The sequence below is a fragment of the Cryptomeria japonica genome, chromosome 11 (assembly GCF_030272615.1).
Source record: "Cryptomeria japonica chromosome 11, Sugi_1.0, whole genome shotgun sequence".
In the NCBI taxonomy this organism is placed as follows: domain Eukaryota; kingdom Viridiplantae; phylum Streptophyta; class Pinopsida; order Cupressales; family Cupressaceae; genus Cryptomeria; species Cryptomeria japonica.
Window position 1 is genome coordinate 365,615,180 of NC_081415.1, and position 17,209 is coordinate 365,632,388.

At 35.9% G+C, this 17,209-nt stretch overlaps 1 protein-coding gene across 1 annotated transcript in view; it reads left to right on the forward strand.

The window, feature by feature from the left end:
• LOC131049220 (uncharacterized) overlaps positions 1–17,209 on the forward strand; it is a 79,635-nt gene that overhangs the window by 27,919 nt on the left and 34,507 nt on the right. Inside the window, exon 3 of the mRNA XM_057983263.2 lies at positions 16,118–16,319. Within this exon, the coding sequence (XP_057839246.1) occupies positions 16,118–16,319 (202 nt within the window). The remainder of the gene's footprint in view (positions 1–16,117; positions 16,320–17,209) is intronic.

Here is a 17,209-nt window from a genome sequence, read left to right on the forward strand (position 1 = left end):
ACTGTAGCACCACCTTGGCCAAGGATTCTTAATATAAGCACGATAATCTGTTGTCAGTGTTCACCACCCTTACTTGGCTTAATGAAAAGGAGTGCCACTGACTCTCAAATACACAACATTATGGTTCAACTGACCAAGGAAAAACCGACTGGTTCACCATTCACATTACAACTGACAAACAGTTATTAATGACCATCTAGGTACTATGAATTATCATTCAGCTTATTGCTGGTTACATAGTTTAACTCAAAGTTTTAAAACTCGGGCTTGCCATGGACTCGACAAACCAAAAAATTGGACTCGACAAACCAAAAAACTGGACTCGGACTCGGACTCGTGAAAGACTTGCGAAAGACTTGGCCAAAAAAAAACCGTAGTTTTACAAAAAAACATAAAGAAATTAATGCATTTAGAGAACACAAGAGCCATAATTGAAACATTACACGTCATATGATCTCCAAACACTCAATATTTCAAATTTCATTATTCATACTCATAGTTTCAAACTTTAAAATGTATAATAGTAGCATAAGCTTATAAATGTTTACACAATTACATATAATGATAGGTCTAGATCTTGGGGGAGAGAGGAGAGACTGAGATAGAGAGTGGTAGAGAGAGGGGATAGAGGAAGAGTGATAGGGAGATAGATAGGTCTAAAATTAGGGGCAGATAAAGTGAGTGAGATAGAGAGGGCTAGAGAATGCTAATAGGAGCCTACTGATTACTGAAATTTGACTAAGTTTGAAAATTTAAAAGATCTTCTAAAACCTAGAATTTGCATTATAATTCCTAGAGATCTGAAACCACTCTCAAACATCCTGCCAATATATACATGAAATATAACTTATACTTAAATGTTATATTTCATGTATATATTCTGATGAAGAGAATGAGACTGCCTTGAAAAAAAAAGATTTAGATAATTTTTTGATGCGCTTTCTGGGTTGCCTGAGTCTAGTCAAAAGACTCGTGAGTCCAAGCGAAAGACTCGCCAGGACTTGCCTCGTGAGTTCGTGGCGAGTCGACTCGTGGCGCCGCTGGACTTGTGAGTCTGTGGCGAGTCCACGAGTTTTTATATTATGTTTTATCTAAACCTCTGACACAGATCAGACTATGCAGATGGACAGGGTTTATCAAATCATTTAACATGATGTTGAGGGTTCGAAAAGGACAAAAGATATATAAATATGTTGCTCCTCTGTTTTACTTTCATCACATTAAGGACATAAGACTGACATTTGAATAAGAAATTCATAACATTTATTTAACGTTTTCCCATTTGAGATGATTTATCCCTTAAGAATTCAGACATTTCAAGTCTATGTCTAGATACAGTCACAACTACTACCAAAATATCCCACGATTTCTAATCATTAGTTGAGCATCAAGGCTCTGATAGTCCGACGACAGTACCATGGAATAGGTACACCGATCAGATCTACCGTTCTTTACATACACAAATTGATCTATAATTCATGTTCATCAAATTTAAATACATACAAAATCAAGAATAGTTATAATAATTTCTTTCAAGATCCAATTGCTCGCTTTTAAAAACAAAGTTTTGTATCGACACATGCTAAACTCAATACAAAGATGAGATAGGCAAATAATCGTGCCTGACAAATGAAGTTTCTAGAAGCTATTGCCTGCCGTAGTACAAACAAAGATCAGTTTAGGATGTGAAAAGAGCACATTGCAATGCAATCCTACAACATAGGTCGAAGTGCGATCCTGCTAGAGATTAAGCATAATCTCTTCCTTCCCTTCCCAAACATAACAATGTGCCACAAAATGAGTTATAGAATGCCGTAGCTCTTCCTCCCCGACCTTTCTAAAAAAATGTGCAGCCCCCACCTAGCCAAGGAATGGCATAAATAATGAATACATTGAAGAGACTATCGCTCCAAGAGAAGGAAACACGAGTCAAGAAAATTGAACATGATAGCTCACGCATAAGGTGGTAGTGCTAACGTTACAGAGGAAGGGAGTTTGCCTTCAACAAATACTTCAAAGATAATAATTGCTTCCGACATGCTTGTCGGTAATTAATTAAAATAGAATCCACATCTGATGGCATTCACCCAAGAATAATGATATGCTCCATTAATATATAGATCAGAGTATATACCTATTTATAGATGTGTGTTCCATCTACGTACATGTGTAAATATGTATATAATTCGTAAGTAAGTATTATTATATAATTCGTAAGTATTATTATGTAATAAGGCACTCAACAGATAGGAGCTCATATATATATACTTATTTACACATATTGCATAATTTAATTCATGAATAATTTAATAAAGAAAGAATAATGATTTATAACAAAGATACGTTACCTCTCAAGCAACACTCGAGGTAACAAGGTAAGCATTGACCAACAACTGACATAAAGGTCAAGATAGACACTCCTCAACCAAGGTGGCGATCAACGAGGAAACACAACTTATCTCTCGACTTAGGGTTCAATGGGAATTGATCTTTTCCAAAGTCTGCAATCCTCTCCTTGATGATACTCTCCCTCCCTATAGAGGGTGTTTGTTCTGACGTTTTCACACATTGCCCCATTGCAAATGGGTACCCCCACTTTTTTGCTTGGTAGCGTAGTTGTTTTACCTTAGTCGTCTAGTTTGACATTAGTTTATCTAGTTATTAACCTCTTGCTTGTGAGGGTATGCAATGCCTTGACGTTAGGATGTGATCAAGATAGGCAGTCTAGTAGCAGATAGGTCTCCGTTTGGATTGATGTGGAGTTTTTGGCCTTTATAATTTAATCATTAAAGTCAATGCCTTTATATCTCTCCCAAGTAAAGGTTCTTTATGTCCGTATAACGAATCATACTCAAAATGGGCTTGATGAAACTAAGGTGATACTCCACACAATCCACCAAGAGTCATCTAGGATCATTCACTTAAATTTTTTTGTTCTCTTAGTGTTGCTTTTCTTCCATATGGACCAAGTTTGGCTAATGACCATGCTAGAAAGTGCCTATCAAACCTTAAAAGTCATCCCAAGACGATTGTGTTAGAGGCGAAATGAGTCTCAATAACATATTCAAACATGAAAAATAAAATAATTAAAAACAAAATTTAAAGAAGAATTTGAGCACGCAATCAAATTATGACTTCAGTAATTAAGTTTTAAAAATAAATAAACAATCAAATTATGACTTCTTTAATTAAGTTTTAAAAAATACTCAAGTAACAAAAGTGAAACTAAAATATAAAATTTTATGCTACTTCACTTACCTTCAATAGCTCCAATTTCGAAAATAATCTAAATATGCCTTGCGACATGTGGTGGTTGGTGATGAGCATTTTGATCTCATCAACGTCTTTATACAACTTTGTGATCCTCACTTTTGTTCCCAATCTTTCATACCATAAATTTGATAGAGTGCACTACACAAGGTGTTTAAAAGATGTGAATAGCGCTCCTCAACCAACAAAATAACAATTCTACAATTCTTTGTGTTGTTCATTACAATTTTATCAATGCTACGAGATCCCACTCTCTCAATGGCTGTGAGGAGGATACTAGCAATAAATTGGCCATCTTTCACTTGCCCCTCACAATTATCAGTTTTAGAAAACAATGCCCTTTTAGGGGACATTGCTATGACTCTAATCAAGGCATTATTTTCAACATCTTTGCACCCATTGGAAACTTCAATGAATCTTCTACAAGCTTGATGTATTCATTAAATAAGGAGCCAGACACCTCATAACTTAGGCCTATGTACCCTTTTGGAGCTTCTTCATTAATTTTTCTCTCCATTTCTTACCAATATGGTGAGTGAACAACATTGGAAGTCAACCCCTTTGTATAAATACATTTTGCTGTGTGTTGATTGGCAATGTTTTGAGTCTTATTTGGAAATTTGAAATGCTATTTCTAAAGGTCCCTTTGGTCAATTATTTGTAGTGGGTTCATTCACTTGTGGGACTAGATGAGGGCATAGTAGGCTTTATTCCCTTTGATCTTGTTTTTGCTAAAAATTGATTTGCTTTATAGCTTGCTAGTTCATCTATTCACCCTTACTCCATAATATATGCTATCACTTAGGTGGTGATGGCATAGGTAAACCATTTTTTCTAAGGCAAGATTTGATGCTTAGTCCAAAAATTCCACACAAATGAGCTTTCACTTTACTATATGGTCATGAATACCTGGCATTACCCCCCTTGCAAATCCAAATATAATCCCCAACACTTGGAATTGGTTGTATCATATCAACATACTTCCATAAAAGAGAATTTAGATATTTTTTGAATTTAGTTTGGCTTGTGGAGCTAGAACTAGCTGCCATTATAATATTTATGGGAAGAAATTTTATATGCAACACATTCAAAACAAATAAACGTTTAAAATAAAAAAAAAGATATATAAAACCTAGCTATTTTAAAATTTTAAGTATAGTGATACATTCATATAAAAATGAAAGAAAAGAAAAACAGAGAGTTTGATTCATGTTTGTAAAACATAAATGAAAGAAAAAATTATAATAAGCTTTTCACGGCAGTTAATGGACACTTGCAAATGTGTAGGAATGACAATGCAATTGCTGTAGAACCTTCAATAATCAGTTTGTAGCTCCCTTTGTTGAATGGCAAGCAAGAATGAAAAGATCAATGTTTTGGAATGGTATTTGTCTTTTGCTTTAAAATTGTGCTAAAATGAGTTTGTTTTGGTGTTTGAATGCTTTAGATGGCATTTCTAGGGTTACAAATTTGTTAAAGGGTGATTGCCAAATTCAAAGGAGGAAAAACAAATAAAAAATGCAAGAAATTTGATAGGTTTGGTTGGGTCTACTTGAATCCTCCCCAGCTTTGCCCAATTTTGTCCCAAATGAACCTACCTCCCTAGCAACGATACCTGTCCATATTTGCAGGTGGACTGAATGAATCACAGATTTAGTTCGAATTGGACTGGTGGATTCAGTAACAAAAGAAAATAATTATTTTGGACATCCAATATCTTTTGGATCTCATTGTAGATTGTATTTTGCAAGCACAGATTATAATGTCATTGCTATTGTCTAAAAGGCTTAATCTCTAATTTGAGTAGAATGTTACGAGACAATTCCATAGGATGAAACACTTTTAGATCTTCATTTCACCATGTGAAAACATCCTTATACTGCTTGAAAAGTGCCTCATATGTGCTCCTCTTCAGGTGAACAATACTTACCTAGATTTAGCATTCTTGGCTCATCTTCTATTCCAAAAAGCCATGGGCTGATTTTGTCTTGGACATATCTGCCATGCTTGCCAAAATTGTTCTTCAAAGACAGTAGGCTTTTTTGAATTTTTTAGCTTTTAAATGCATATCTCTTAATTTGACATCTATTTCAGCATTATGTGTTTCTGGCACCTGTGATAATGATTGCCAATTGGTAGATGGACTACTTTGAATAAAGAACCGCTGAAAGAATTACTTTCTAGAGAAATTTTGATGAACTGATCATCATTAGAAACTTGCCAATTTTCTGAATTATTTGGCACTACTAGCAGTAGATATCTCTATAGTGAATATGTTTTGTCAAAATTCAAAGTGCGGTAGAGCCAAAGAAGTAGAGAGAATGAGATTTATGGCTTTCTTGTTCTCTTCTCATGGGATGTATTCTATAGAAAAAGCCTCAAACCTCTCTATTGCATCCCAGCCTTGGTTTTTATAGTGTCTGAGGCAGTCCTTTGTGACCTGAAATAGCTCTTTTATTTTCTTAATTATCAATTCAGCAGCCTCTTCTACCCACAGAAATTTAATATCTTTATCATGTGCATTCTTGAGAACCAACAATGATGCCTCATATTCTGCACAATTATTAGTACAATCAAATTACTAATGGTGAACCAAGGGATACAACTTACCTTCTGTTGAGATGTGAACCATGGTGGTGCTTGAACTTGTAGTTACGTAGCTTCCATCAAACAAAAGTTCAAATGGCTTACTCTTCTTAGTCAACCTTGAAACAGTTGAAAGCCTTTCCTTTTTCTATCATTTCATGGCAAATATCATCATATATGTTCTTGAACCTGCTTCTCTGTACAAAATGGTGGCATTGGGATCTTCCGATGTTTCAACTATGAACTTGGTCCTTGCAAAATTCTCTGGTTTGCAACATGCCATCGCTAGCGAGAGTGTCTGCCACTAAGATAGTCATCATGATCCTCTTGGTTAGATGTACTGCAAGGGCAACTTACACATCTTGAACTATCCAACAACTGTCCAACAAGTGACACAAATTTGGATTCGAACAAACCTGCTGAAGGTCTTTGTGCTTTATTACCTGGTACAAAATATTTAAATTTTAATTAATGTATGTGAGTATCTTTTGTGACATATCTTATAAAATGGTCCAACTGATTGGGATGATCTTGAAAATACTCAAGTTCTGAAATTTGCACATTGTCTTCATCATATAATTTAAACCAGTAAGATTGAACATCGTTGGATTAACTAGATTATTTTCAGCTGGAGTTGGCCTAGTTGAAATTCATTCATCACTTGATTCTTGTGTCTTTCTTTTTCCTTATTTTTCTGCTTTTAAATATTGTCACAAGTAAAAACAACAAATGAATGATATTTGGATTATTCAAGACATCATGTTCAGGTTCAAATTCCATGAACCTTGTTGTAGAGTGGCCATTGGGTTCACATCTAAAAGACATTGATGATCAACTTAGTTTGCTGATTTGGATTTTGTAAAGGCAATAAACTGCTTGTATCTTTTCATCTCTAGACGTGTGTGTCCATCTCTTGGAATTTATATTAATTATTGGTTGGAGGGGGAGCTTCAATTGCTGGCCTTATTGACAAAGCTGGTAAATGAGGTATTTATTGTGGGGGGGGGTCGTTCTTCCTTCTTGGAGGTAACTGGTTACTGAATAAGCACACTTTGAGGCATTTCCATCTTCATGATAGTTACATCTTTGACAATTGTATTAACACCCTAATTGAATTCCTCTTGAAATTAATAGTACTAATCATATTTTCCTCAAATTCAAGTGCCTACCTACTCTTCATGCAATTCATTTGCTTGATTGGTCTTGACTCAAAATGTGATGTCCGGTGGGAGAGCATTGACAAAACAACTTAAATGAATTTGTGGAGGCCTTAAAACAACAATAAAACAATTGATTGACTGATTGAATTGAGCTATAAATTCCTGCATAGGCTCATTAAAACCCTGGCCATTTTGAAAGTTGAGCAAATATGAAGCAATGGTCTTTTGCTTACTTGAAACACATTAGAAATTTATTCGACATTGTATTCCAATTGGTGAATAAGCCAGCCTTTGGATGATGAAATCAATTTGTGGCATGTCCCACCAAGGTTTCAACAAACAAATGGATTGCTACATCTTCACGTGTAACACTAAGTACTGTAATATCCTCTTTTGGAATATACCTAATTTTTGCCTTAGAATAACAAATCTAGTAAAATAATTTATTTACAAGAGTATTCTTTCATTAAATTACACATTAGTAATTGAATTTAGGAAATTAATTAATTAGCATTAAACCAATGATAATGTAGTTTCCTACTGTAAACATGTACACTATAGCTTCAACCATAGTAGAAACATGAGGGGAAAGCACAATACGATGCTGGGAGACTATCCTCCCCAATTAAGCCCAAGGGCATTGGACATCCAGCCAAGAGAATTCAACCCCTTGGTCCATAAGTACCAACTCAATGGGTGTACTCAATTGAGAGGACTCATACTCCTGCATCTTTCTATTATATTCCTGTCGACTACAGACTGAGCCACAGTTGGAAGATAGTTCTTCATACACTGCGATGAATGCCTCTGATTCACGATTGATATGATGTTCTAGATAATAGAGTCAATTTATTCTATAATCACAAACTATCATTGGTCGGGGGTGTTGGGGAGGCCCCGACTATTCTAAGGGTGGTTCGGCCGAACAAGATAATTTTGGAACTATTCTCCCCCCCTCTCTCTCTATATGGGGGCCCCTACCTATACTCTATATGGGGTGGGGGACACCCTATATATCTAATCTATCTGGAAACGGGGGAGCACCCTTATAGATCTATAGGCACCCAGATCTGATCTCTATAGATAGCGTTGGCCAAAAAAACTCTCTAAATGGGGGTGCCGCCGATGGATCTGGTGTGATCGGTTGATTCGCTGCATGGAAGTGTCTGATCCTGGTCTGGAATGGTGGATATGAAAGGCCCCATCAGAAGAAAAGAAAGCTCGGGTATGGTTTAATTGGTTTCCCGGTTAGTTTTGAATATGACTGCTTTACAAAAATCAATAAATATTTACTTATCCTAAATCCTTGATGGATTGGCAATGTAATTCAATAAATAAATTGATGCTTCCTGACCGATTTAATAATCAATAATAGATTCAACCATATTGCATACCAATCACATTTACCCAAATATTATAGTTGGCTGGCTTTCTTCTGAGTTAAACTCGGATTCTGATTTCTTATTAGGCTGACTTTTTGATGTCAGATCAATGTTGTTTCAGGCTGTTAATATTAGATCAGAATCTGCATCTTATTTGTCTTATTTTCTGGTCTTACTCAGTTCTGATCTGAATTTATCTCGCACTTATCTGCTTGACCATTCGATCTTGATCCTTCCTTATACTTATGCTCTAAATCTGCTCTAATTCCCTTTATCATTCCATTGATCCTTCATGGGTTTATCTTCTGAGTTGCTGATCTGAATTCCCTAATTTTCTTGTGGATGATTCCCAAATTGATTCCCTTCATGTCCTCCTCGAATGTAACCTTCTTCTCTTATATCATCCATTGTGAGGGAGAAGTCGCAACCTTTCACAATTACCCAATTTCGAAAGTGTACAACCTTTTGTAATTGGCCTTTGAAATAGTCACTTCCTTATTTTCTATCCATTCGTTTCTATTAATCCTTCCTTGATTCATATGCTTCATCCTTTCCTCCTTCACTATTGCTAGATGAATGATATTTTGATCTCCTTAAATGAATGATTTCCCTTTAATATCTCATGTTTGAGGGAGTCAACTCTTCATTTCATACCCTTTGACCATTCATGAAACTTAATTAAATTTTAATGATTTTTTAATTTTTTTTTATTATTGTTTTCTTATATTTTAAGTTATTATTTATTATTAAATTCCATTTCAAAAAGGGGACATTACAGTCCGCCCTGCTCAAGATTGCTTGTCCTCAAGCAATCACAAACTATGAATGTTTTTAACACTGTGGTGTATTTCATTAATTTGGTTGCTGATTCTGGTTGATGTAGTTCCTTAACAACTATGTCTTTATTCGGAGTTTACTAGTAATGTTGAAGCACTCCCTTTGAATGAGAACTATAATGACTACCATAACAGATAGTTGAATTATTATCGAGATATTCAAATTGTAAAGGGCTTCATGGAAAGTGTGAGAAGGAAGAGGTCTTAATTGAAGATTATGGACCTGATGTAAAATCAGAAATTGACGTTAAAACATCCAAGGGTGAGAGTAATGAAATATTCAGTTGTAATATAGTTGCATGTGGGTCAAGTTTATGATGAGAATGAATTAGCAGAAGAATGCAAACAGCTTCATGTTTCAAATGATACCCATACAAATGAGAATTATGAATTTGATATATCTCAATTCAAATACAAGGTATGGCAAATAAGTTAAAGTATGTAAGTTACACCTCATGACAGCTCTGTGAATAAGAAAATAGGTGTGTGGACAGCTGGTCAAAGTAATGAATCAACTCTTATTGCTGACAGTGCTGAAGTAATGTATGCAAATTTTCAGTCAAAAGAATAAGGACTTAGCATCTACTGGGTGTACTCCTAGGCTTTGCTTCCTTTGAGGAATGTAGTGTCACTGCTCATTCTGCTGTAAGCATATAAGGATGTTATGAATAGTTGTTACACCTGAAAATGATTATGCTGATAAGGACAGTGTCATGGACATATCTTTGCAGCCTAAAAATTGTGATAAAGGTGGGTATGCAAGCGTTCAGCTTTGAGGAACTTGAACAAGGTCTTATGCATAACGTGCTTCCTTGTTTTATTAGCTCCCATGATAATGATTCTAATGAGATTTCTGCTACCCATGTTCCCTCATGAAAATGAGGTAGAAATTTTTACTTCACAACATAAGTGAGCTGACAGGAATGCTGATGAGGACACATGCTTGCTTGTGAGTGAGCTAGGTTCTATAGCTAATATGTCTCTTGTTCTTCCCCCTCTTGATATTAGCTCAGTTGTTGAGGTGAATCATGTTTGTAGCCCAGGTATGTTTAATTTGAATGGTCCTTCTTGTGATATTTTTAGCTTTTGAGATTTTTTTTTTGGATTACTGGTTGGAGATGTCAACTATGGTGGATGCAACAATGTTGAGAGTTTGTTTCTAGACTCATTGGCTAAATGTGTTGATCATGAACGCATTTGTTCTGAGAAGGGTTTGAATTCTTGTCTTGATGAAGATAGAAATCATCGTGATACTCTCGCAAAACTGGTGGTTGTGCAGTAGATTACATGATAAGGCCTGAAATGGAGAAGCAAATTGAAGGATGTTATCCTTTTCTCGAGGTCTGTCAAGATAATGTGTAACCTGATGATCTTGTTTTAATGAGTGAATAGGTTAATGACAGTATGGTTGTAGAAATTTGTGCTAATATCGATTTGCAACTAAATGAGTGCACTGATGGCATGGAGAATGACCATGTTTTATTGAAGAAGATTTTTTTGGCTGCAGTAGTTCTGTTAGAGCAGCTTGCTTGAAAATCCCGAAACAGAGAATTTGAAGGGCATTGTTCTTCTCTTAAGGTGTCCTAAGTTGAGTTGTATTCTGATAGTTGAACTTATGGTTTGAAACATGCTTTTGATTCAGAAATAGAGGAGTATATCAGCATTTGTAATAGTGATGCATATTGGCATCCTTTTGTATTTGTCAATAATTTTGTGGGCCTCAAGTTTTTACAAGGATCCATTTCCTCTTGTCATTGTCTTTCGTGGATATATTGTGAAGAGCTCTTATTATTTTTCCTTTCACATATATGAAAATTGGTTGGCAACCTACCATACTCATCAAGAGATCTTATACCGAGCATTTTCATAATTGTTAAGCATAAAGTAATCATAAAACACTCATGGAATAAACACACTGAAAACATATCAGACATCAGGCAAACAAATACTTTTAAGGAATATATTGGTACTGACTATTTGGAGGCAAACATGTGTAGTTTGGTAAATTTTAAGATTGTCTCTGTTCCTTTTCAATTTGCTCGATTCTGTAAGGGATAATGAGGGGTCCTTGCTATTGCTCTAATGTTTGTAAGAGTGGAATTTTGTTATAGTTTTGAGGCCACTTTGGAATCACGTGAAGCCTGTCCACTATGTCCTTTGTCCATTGTGTATGGTGAATTTAGGGGTTTTGTTTTCTTGGACTCCTTCAAAGAGTTGGAGACCCATTTTTAAAATCTTAGATGGTGTGGTAACTGATCGCCTATCTTCTTGGTCAATGGTGGGGCTGGAGGTTTTTCTCTTGTGGAAATCTCCAACTTCTCACCCCTTGCTGCCCGTGTCACTGCAACAGGAAAAACCAAATGTGGAGAGAGTCTCTTAACAATAAGAGCAAGTGTTTGTTCAAATAATTTATGGCCTACGAGTTATAGGAAGAGAACTATAATCAATCTAAATATTGATTTAAGTTTTGAATTTTTAAATTCACCACAGATGGTGCAATTGCAAGTGTAGATCAATTTCCCAATTCTATACAACAATAAGAATGTACCTTCGTTATTGCTGCTTAATACAGGATGAAGCACTTTACTATGCCCTAGTCATCATTGCTTAGCATAGGATGATGTCCTTGTAATGTCCCCTTCTCATTGACGACCTTCCAGTGGTCCATTAGCCTATTCTCGAGACCCGTAGGCTAGGTGGAATGAAGAATGAGGGTCCAACATTGATGAAACGAGGACTTACTATTTTTAGTAAGTCAGGGAATGGCCATTTTGGTGATACTGTCCTCTTGAGCTCTCCATGCTTTGCCTCTGGACGCGAAGATCATGCTTTTCGGAGCATTAATTCTTGACTTACTATTTTTAGTAAGTGGCAGTGTGGCATAATTCTATTTTTGGCAGTGGACAGGGTTTTGATTCTGCAACAGTTCTGTGGTCGTCCTGGCTTAGTTTCATCCTAGTCTTGATAATAATCAATACGGGAGTCATATGTGATATAATTAAATATTATTTCCTTATCCTAAGGTTTAATATTTAATTAATCTGTTTAATTGCTACTGATTATTGAATTTGGGATTAATCTCTATATTTTTCCTAAGTTTTTGGCGAATTTCATGTTTATTAAAGAGATGTCGAAATATTTGAGAGATATATTATTTTTATGGCTTATCTCTAATATTTACCAAAGTGTAACGTGGGTCCATGCCTTGGGTGTGGAGTTTGACTTGTGGGAAATGGCGCCACACTTGGGGTCCACATGTAGTGGAATGAAATGCAAATGAAAGGCGTTGAATTTGAAAGAATTTGCATTTGGGTTTGAGGTGTGTGAAGTTATAAATATGAGACTTGGGCTCCCATTTGCATCATCTTGAAAAATTATAATGTTATGCTGCCGAATTGGCGACAGAACTTGAGGCTTCGGAGTGCGTCTCCCTAGTGCTACCCGGTTTCGTACTTGAAATATAGTACCTAGCTGTGCATTGTATTCTCTACATTCTCAGAGTTTGCTTAGACATTTTTGGTGTTGAAATGATGCTGGAGACTTGCTGTTTTGCTTGTGGCTGAAGCACATTTTCAATCACACCTCTCTGCTGGAGCGACTGACGGTTATGGGTATCAGCTCTATCCTCCTTCCCAGCAATGGTGATACATTTTGTGAGTTTATAGCAATTTTAATTAAGCTTTGAACTTCCTAGATCAAATTGAAATTCCTAGGTATGGCGTGGGTTTCAGATATTGCATTGGGATGCGTGCAAATTAAATAAGGGGTTGTTTGGGGGGTGGCTTTAATTGGTTGTCATTGCACATGTTATATGATGGGTTTGGGACTGGTTTGAGTAGATTCGGATGTAAAATGAGGGAGTTATGAGCATTCTAGCATTTCCATAGGTTGCTGATTTGTAATTCCAGCCTGCAGTTTGGATGTAGCAGAAATTCATTGTTCGTAATATTATAATCTGCATCACTCTTCTCATCTTATCTCTATTTTGTAAGGTTGTTTCAGTAGTACTGACCAATCATTCTTGCTGTCCTTATTTGTAATTCCCACTGCATAAGTGGAAGAGGCTGGCTTAGCCGCCTTCTTGCTTTGAATTCAGTTTATGTACTCAGTCCTCCCACTGAATAAGTGGTCGAGTGATAAGTTTAATGCAATTGTCCTCCCGCTGAAATATGCGGTAGGGTGATAGCTTAATGTAATGTCCTTCCGCTGAAATATGCGGTAGAGTGATTGAATTTCAGTTTCTTGTCATTTTCCCTTGGCTGGTTTACCGCCAAGAGTTTGGTTTCTATCCTGTTGGATAAGTAGAAGGGGCTGGCTTGCCGCCCAGGCATTGTAATTTCAGTTTGATTTTTGGTGCTAACGATCCCCGGAACACCGTATGCTCTCACCCTCCCAGATTGGGCTCTCGGTGAACAAAAGGTGGAAGGGTTCCCTTTCAGCAGTTTGGATTATTTCTCTAACCTTAACGGGTTGTGGTGTTTGCTTGTAACTCTTATTGTTAAAAAAAAAATAAAAAAATTATTGGGATATTACAGTCCTCTACTATCTCTAATCATCAGCAATATAGGGTTCTTGGTTTGCATTTGAAAAGACTGCAAAATAATCATGATCCATTTTATATATAAAACTTTAAATGAGTTTACTCGATTTTTTTTGGTGAGTTTTGCAATTTTAAGCCTTTTTTATAGAAAAATTGTTGCATTGTTTAGCTAAAACACGTGGCTAAGTTATTGCTGTGATTACTTTTGGGAGAAAATTTTAGATGAGTACATCTGAATTGTATAAGTAATTGCTTGGACCTTGAGTGAGACACATACAAGGTAGGTAAGAATTAGATTGATTTCAATATGTGCAAATTTCACAATGATATCTCTTTTTGCAAGATCAAATGGCATTGGGATGGCAAGTGTTGGAGACTCCATCCAAAACTTCACCTAAAAAATGGCAAAGGAAAGAAGTCACTAGGAAAAGGGGTGGACAAGTGTGTACCAAAACACTAGGATTAAGGAGAAAACAATTTTCACATAAATATTCACTACGATTGATGTCATTTGATTATTGATAGAACATTTACATGATTTGCAAAGTAGAAAGGGGTGAGTTGCCTTTCTTTGTATGCATTTCTTGTGTATCTAGTTTTATTCAAGATGCTAATTCTACTTGTAGAGCAAAAACGGAGGATTTTTAAGTCAACATGGGTGAGCAGGTCTAGTTGGAGGCCAAGGAGGGATAAAAAAATGAAATTGTGCAAGGTAACCGGTCAATTTGAGCCTTCACATTTCTTTCATTGATGGTTGGTGTTGGGGCTTGGGTGATATTCATCTATAGAGAATTCCTTTTAGGAAGAATTTGTCTGCAAAATGCAATGCGTAAAGATGCAGCGAGTTTCTGGTATTGTGATACAGTGTGCATGTTGGTTTATATGTGGTTGTGTTGTGATGAGGTCTGCAAGTCACTTGGAGAAGAACTCACAACAGCAAGTAAAAAATAGTGTTTGCTAGAAGCGTGAGAGATGATTCACAAGCATTTGCAGTAGAGCTTGAGTTCATGCAACACAATCTAAGAGCAAGTCAATTCTTTAGGAGATGACACAAGACATCGCAAGTGGTTAAAAGTGATTCTATGTTTGTATGTGCTATTCCAGGTGTGGACCTAGTAGTGGTGGCTATACATGGAAAATACGAATTCAATGACAGTGTTAAGGATGTTAGTGTTGATTCACAGTGTGTGGCCGCAACTACATATTCAAGGTGATTATCCACAAGGAGACATCATATTTGGTGATATGTGCTGTATACTAATGTCATAATATGGCCGGAATATGGTTGCCTGACTCTGGATATTCCATATGTTGGTTGGACAGTTAGATGTTTTGAATTCTTATGTGCACATCCATATGTATCATCTCGTGTGAAGGCACCATGGTTGGATTGTTGTATAGGCTAATAGGTTTGTATTGGATTGAACATTGTTGGTGTGAAAGATTAGAGCAATTGCAAAGCAAGCATGTTGTAGATTGAGACCGTTAAAGACCTTGCTGTGTGGAATCCTTGATTCTAATTAATATAACTGTGAAAGTTTTTGGGTGGTGGGGTTTTCTTTGAAAGAGTTTCCCATGTGAATCTTCGAGTCTTGTGAAGTCTTGTGGATGCATACTTTTCCACAATCCACTTACTCCTATGTACATTGTTAGATAGCTTTTGCAAATACTGTTGACTATTTTCAGTTCATGATTATTAAGTTTCTTTAATCCTAGTCTATTGGTCGTTTGTAACAAGGGTGTAAATCTCCAACATTTGGGACTTGCATCCACTCGTTTTGTATACTAAGGAAGAGTAAGTGGGGTTGCTTGGCAGCAAGATGGAACATAGGTTCTATTAAAATCAGTAAAATCAGTAGCGTGGACAGCACTAGTGGTTGTTTTTTAGTGTTGTAAGCATGCATTTCTTTTCATGGCAATGTTGTCATTTTAACAAGTAAATTTTTCAGCAATTGTTGTGTGGCGACTAGGGTGAAAGAAAAAGGCACTTCAAGATAGCTTGAGTTTAGAAATCCACTTCTAGCAAAGAAAAACATCTCAGTAATAGGTCACAAAGCCACCATTAATGTATTTGCATAAAATCTTATTTATTTATCTATTTTCCAGACATGACTTTGGGAACTTAATATATGGCTTGCCAAATATTATGTTTGTTTATCAGAAATTTAAGAAAAATGCGAATCTACGGTTCTAAGATATAGCTTACATTATCTGGTGAGAGGTTTGACATGGTCTTCTCTAAAAAATAGCAACTCTTATTGCATAATTGTCTACAAATCTTATTTTCTAGTGTTTCGTGAACTTTATGCTCAGCTCATTTGATTACATATATATGATTTACAGGAACAAGAATTCTCCGAAAATGACAGCTTCTTTGCTTGGACATTCGAAAAGCGAAGACCACTTTGGCAGACCATTCTTTCATTCCTTGTGCCTGTTATAACTGTAGCCTGCTGTTTGTTCCCAATATTTCCACATTGGTGCAAACTTCTGGTTCTCTATTCTTGTCTTGGATTCCTCTCCCTTATCTTCAGCACTCTCTTCTGTAAGTTTCTTTGATGTTTCGGTTTACTTTTGAAGTTGATGCATATAATTTAATGCAGCAATTCATCTGACCTCATTATTTTGCTTGCAATATTGGCAAAAACATTGGTTTAATGCATGTTATGAATGCTGGATGGTTAAAGGATGTACTATGCTGGTTGAATAATTTGAATACATGTCATCTGTTAGTCATATAACACAAATTGGTTTTGTTACTTGATATTTTCCAGAAAACATGCAGCAAGGAGTTATATGAGGTCTATAATTACTGAGTAACTGGGTCTATTTCAGCCTATCCATTTCTTTGTTGAAAATAGGCATATGGTAATTTACAACAGTCAATCATTTTCTAGGTACTGTCAGGCATCAGATTACCTGCCAAAACTCAGTGTTCTCTTTTGTAGAATTATTTTGATCTTCTAATATAAGCATGGGCCTAATCATAGTTGAAAAACTTGGACTTGACAATTACTTGGTTGGCCCAAAATTTAAAAAAGCTTAGGAATCAACAAAAACTTAGGCAAAAGCTTGTCAAATATATCAAATAAATAAAAATACAAAAAATCTAAAAATATTCTTCCAAGACACATACTACGGAATTTTGGAACATTTTATCAATTTCCTTCTCATATAAATCAAAATTAGAGTTTACTAATATCATAGACTAAAAAAGGAGTTCAACCTCTGAATACAAATGAACTTCAAGTTTCAATATCAATAAACTAATTATTTATAAATTTCTGGCATGACTAAAGCTCAAAAAAGCCTATTGCTGTTGTGTGTGTTGCAGAAGTGGATTTTTATAGCTGCTGTTAATGCATGATAGCTTTGGTAAGATAGATGATTGAATGAGAGATAAATGAAGTTGAAGTCTCTCATTCAATCATTTAT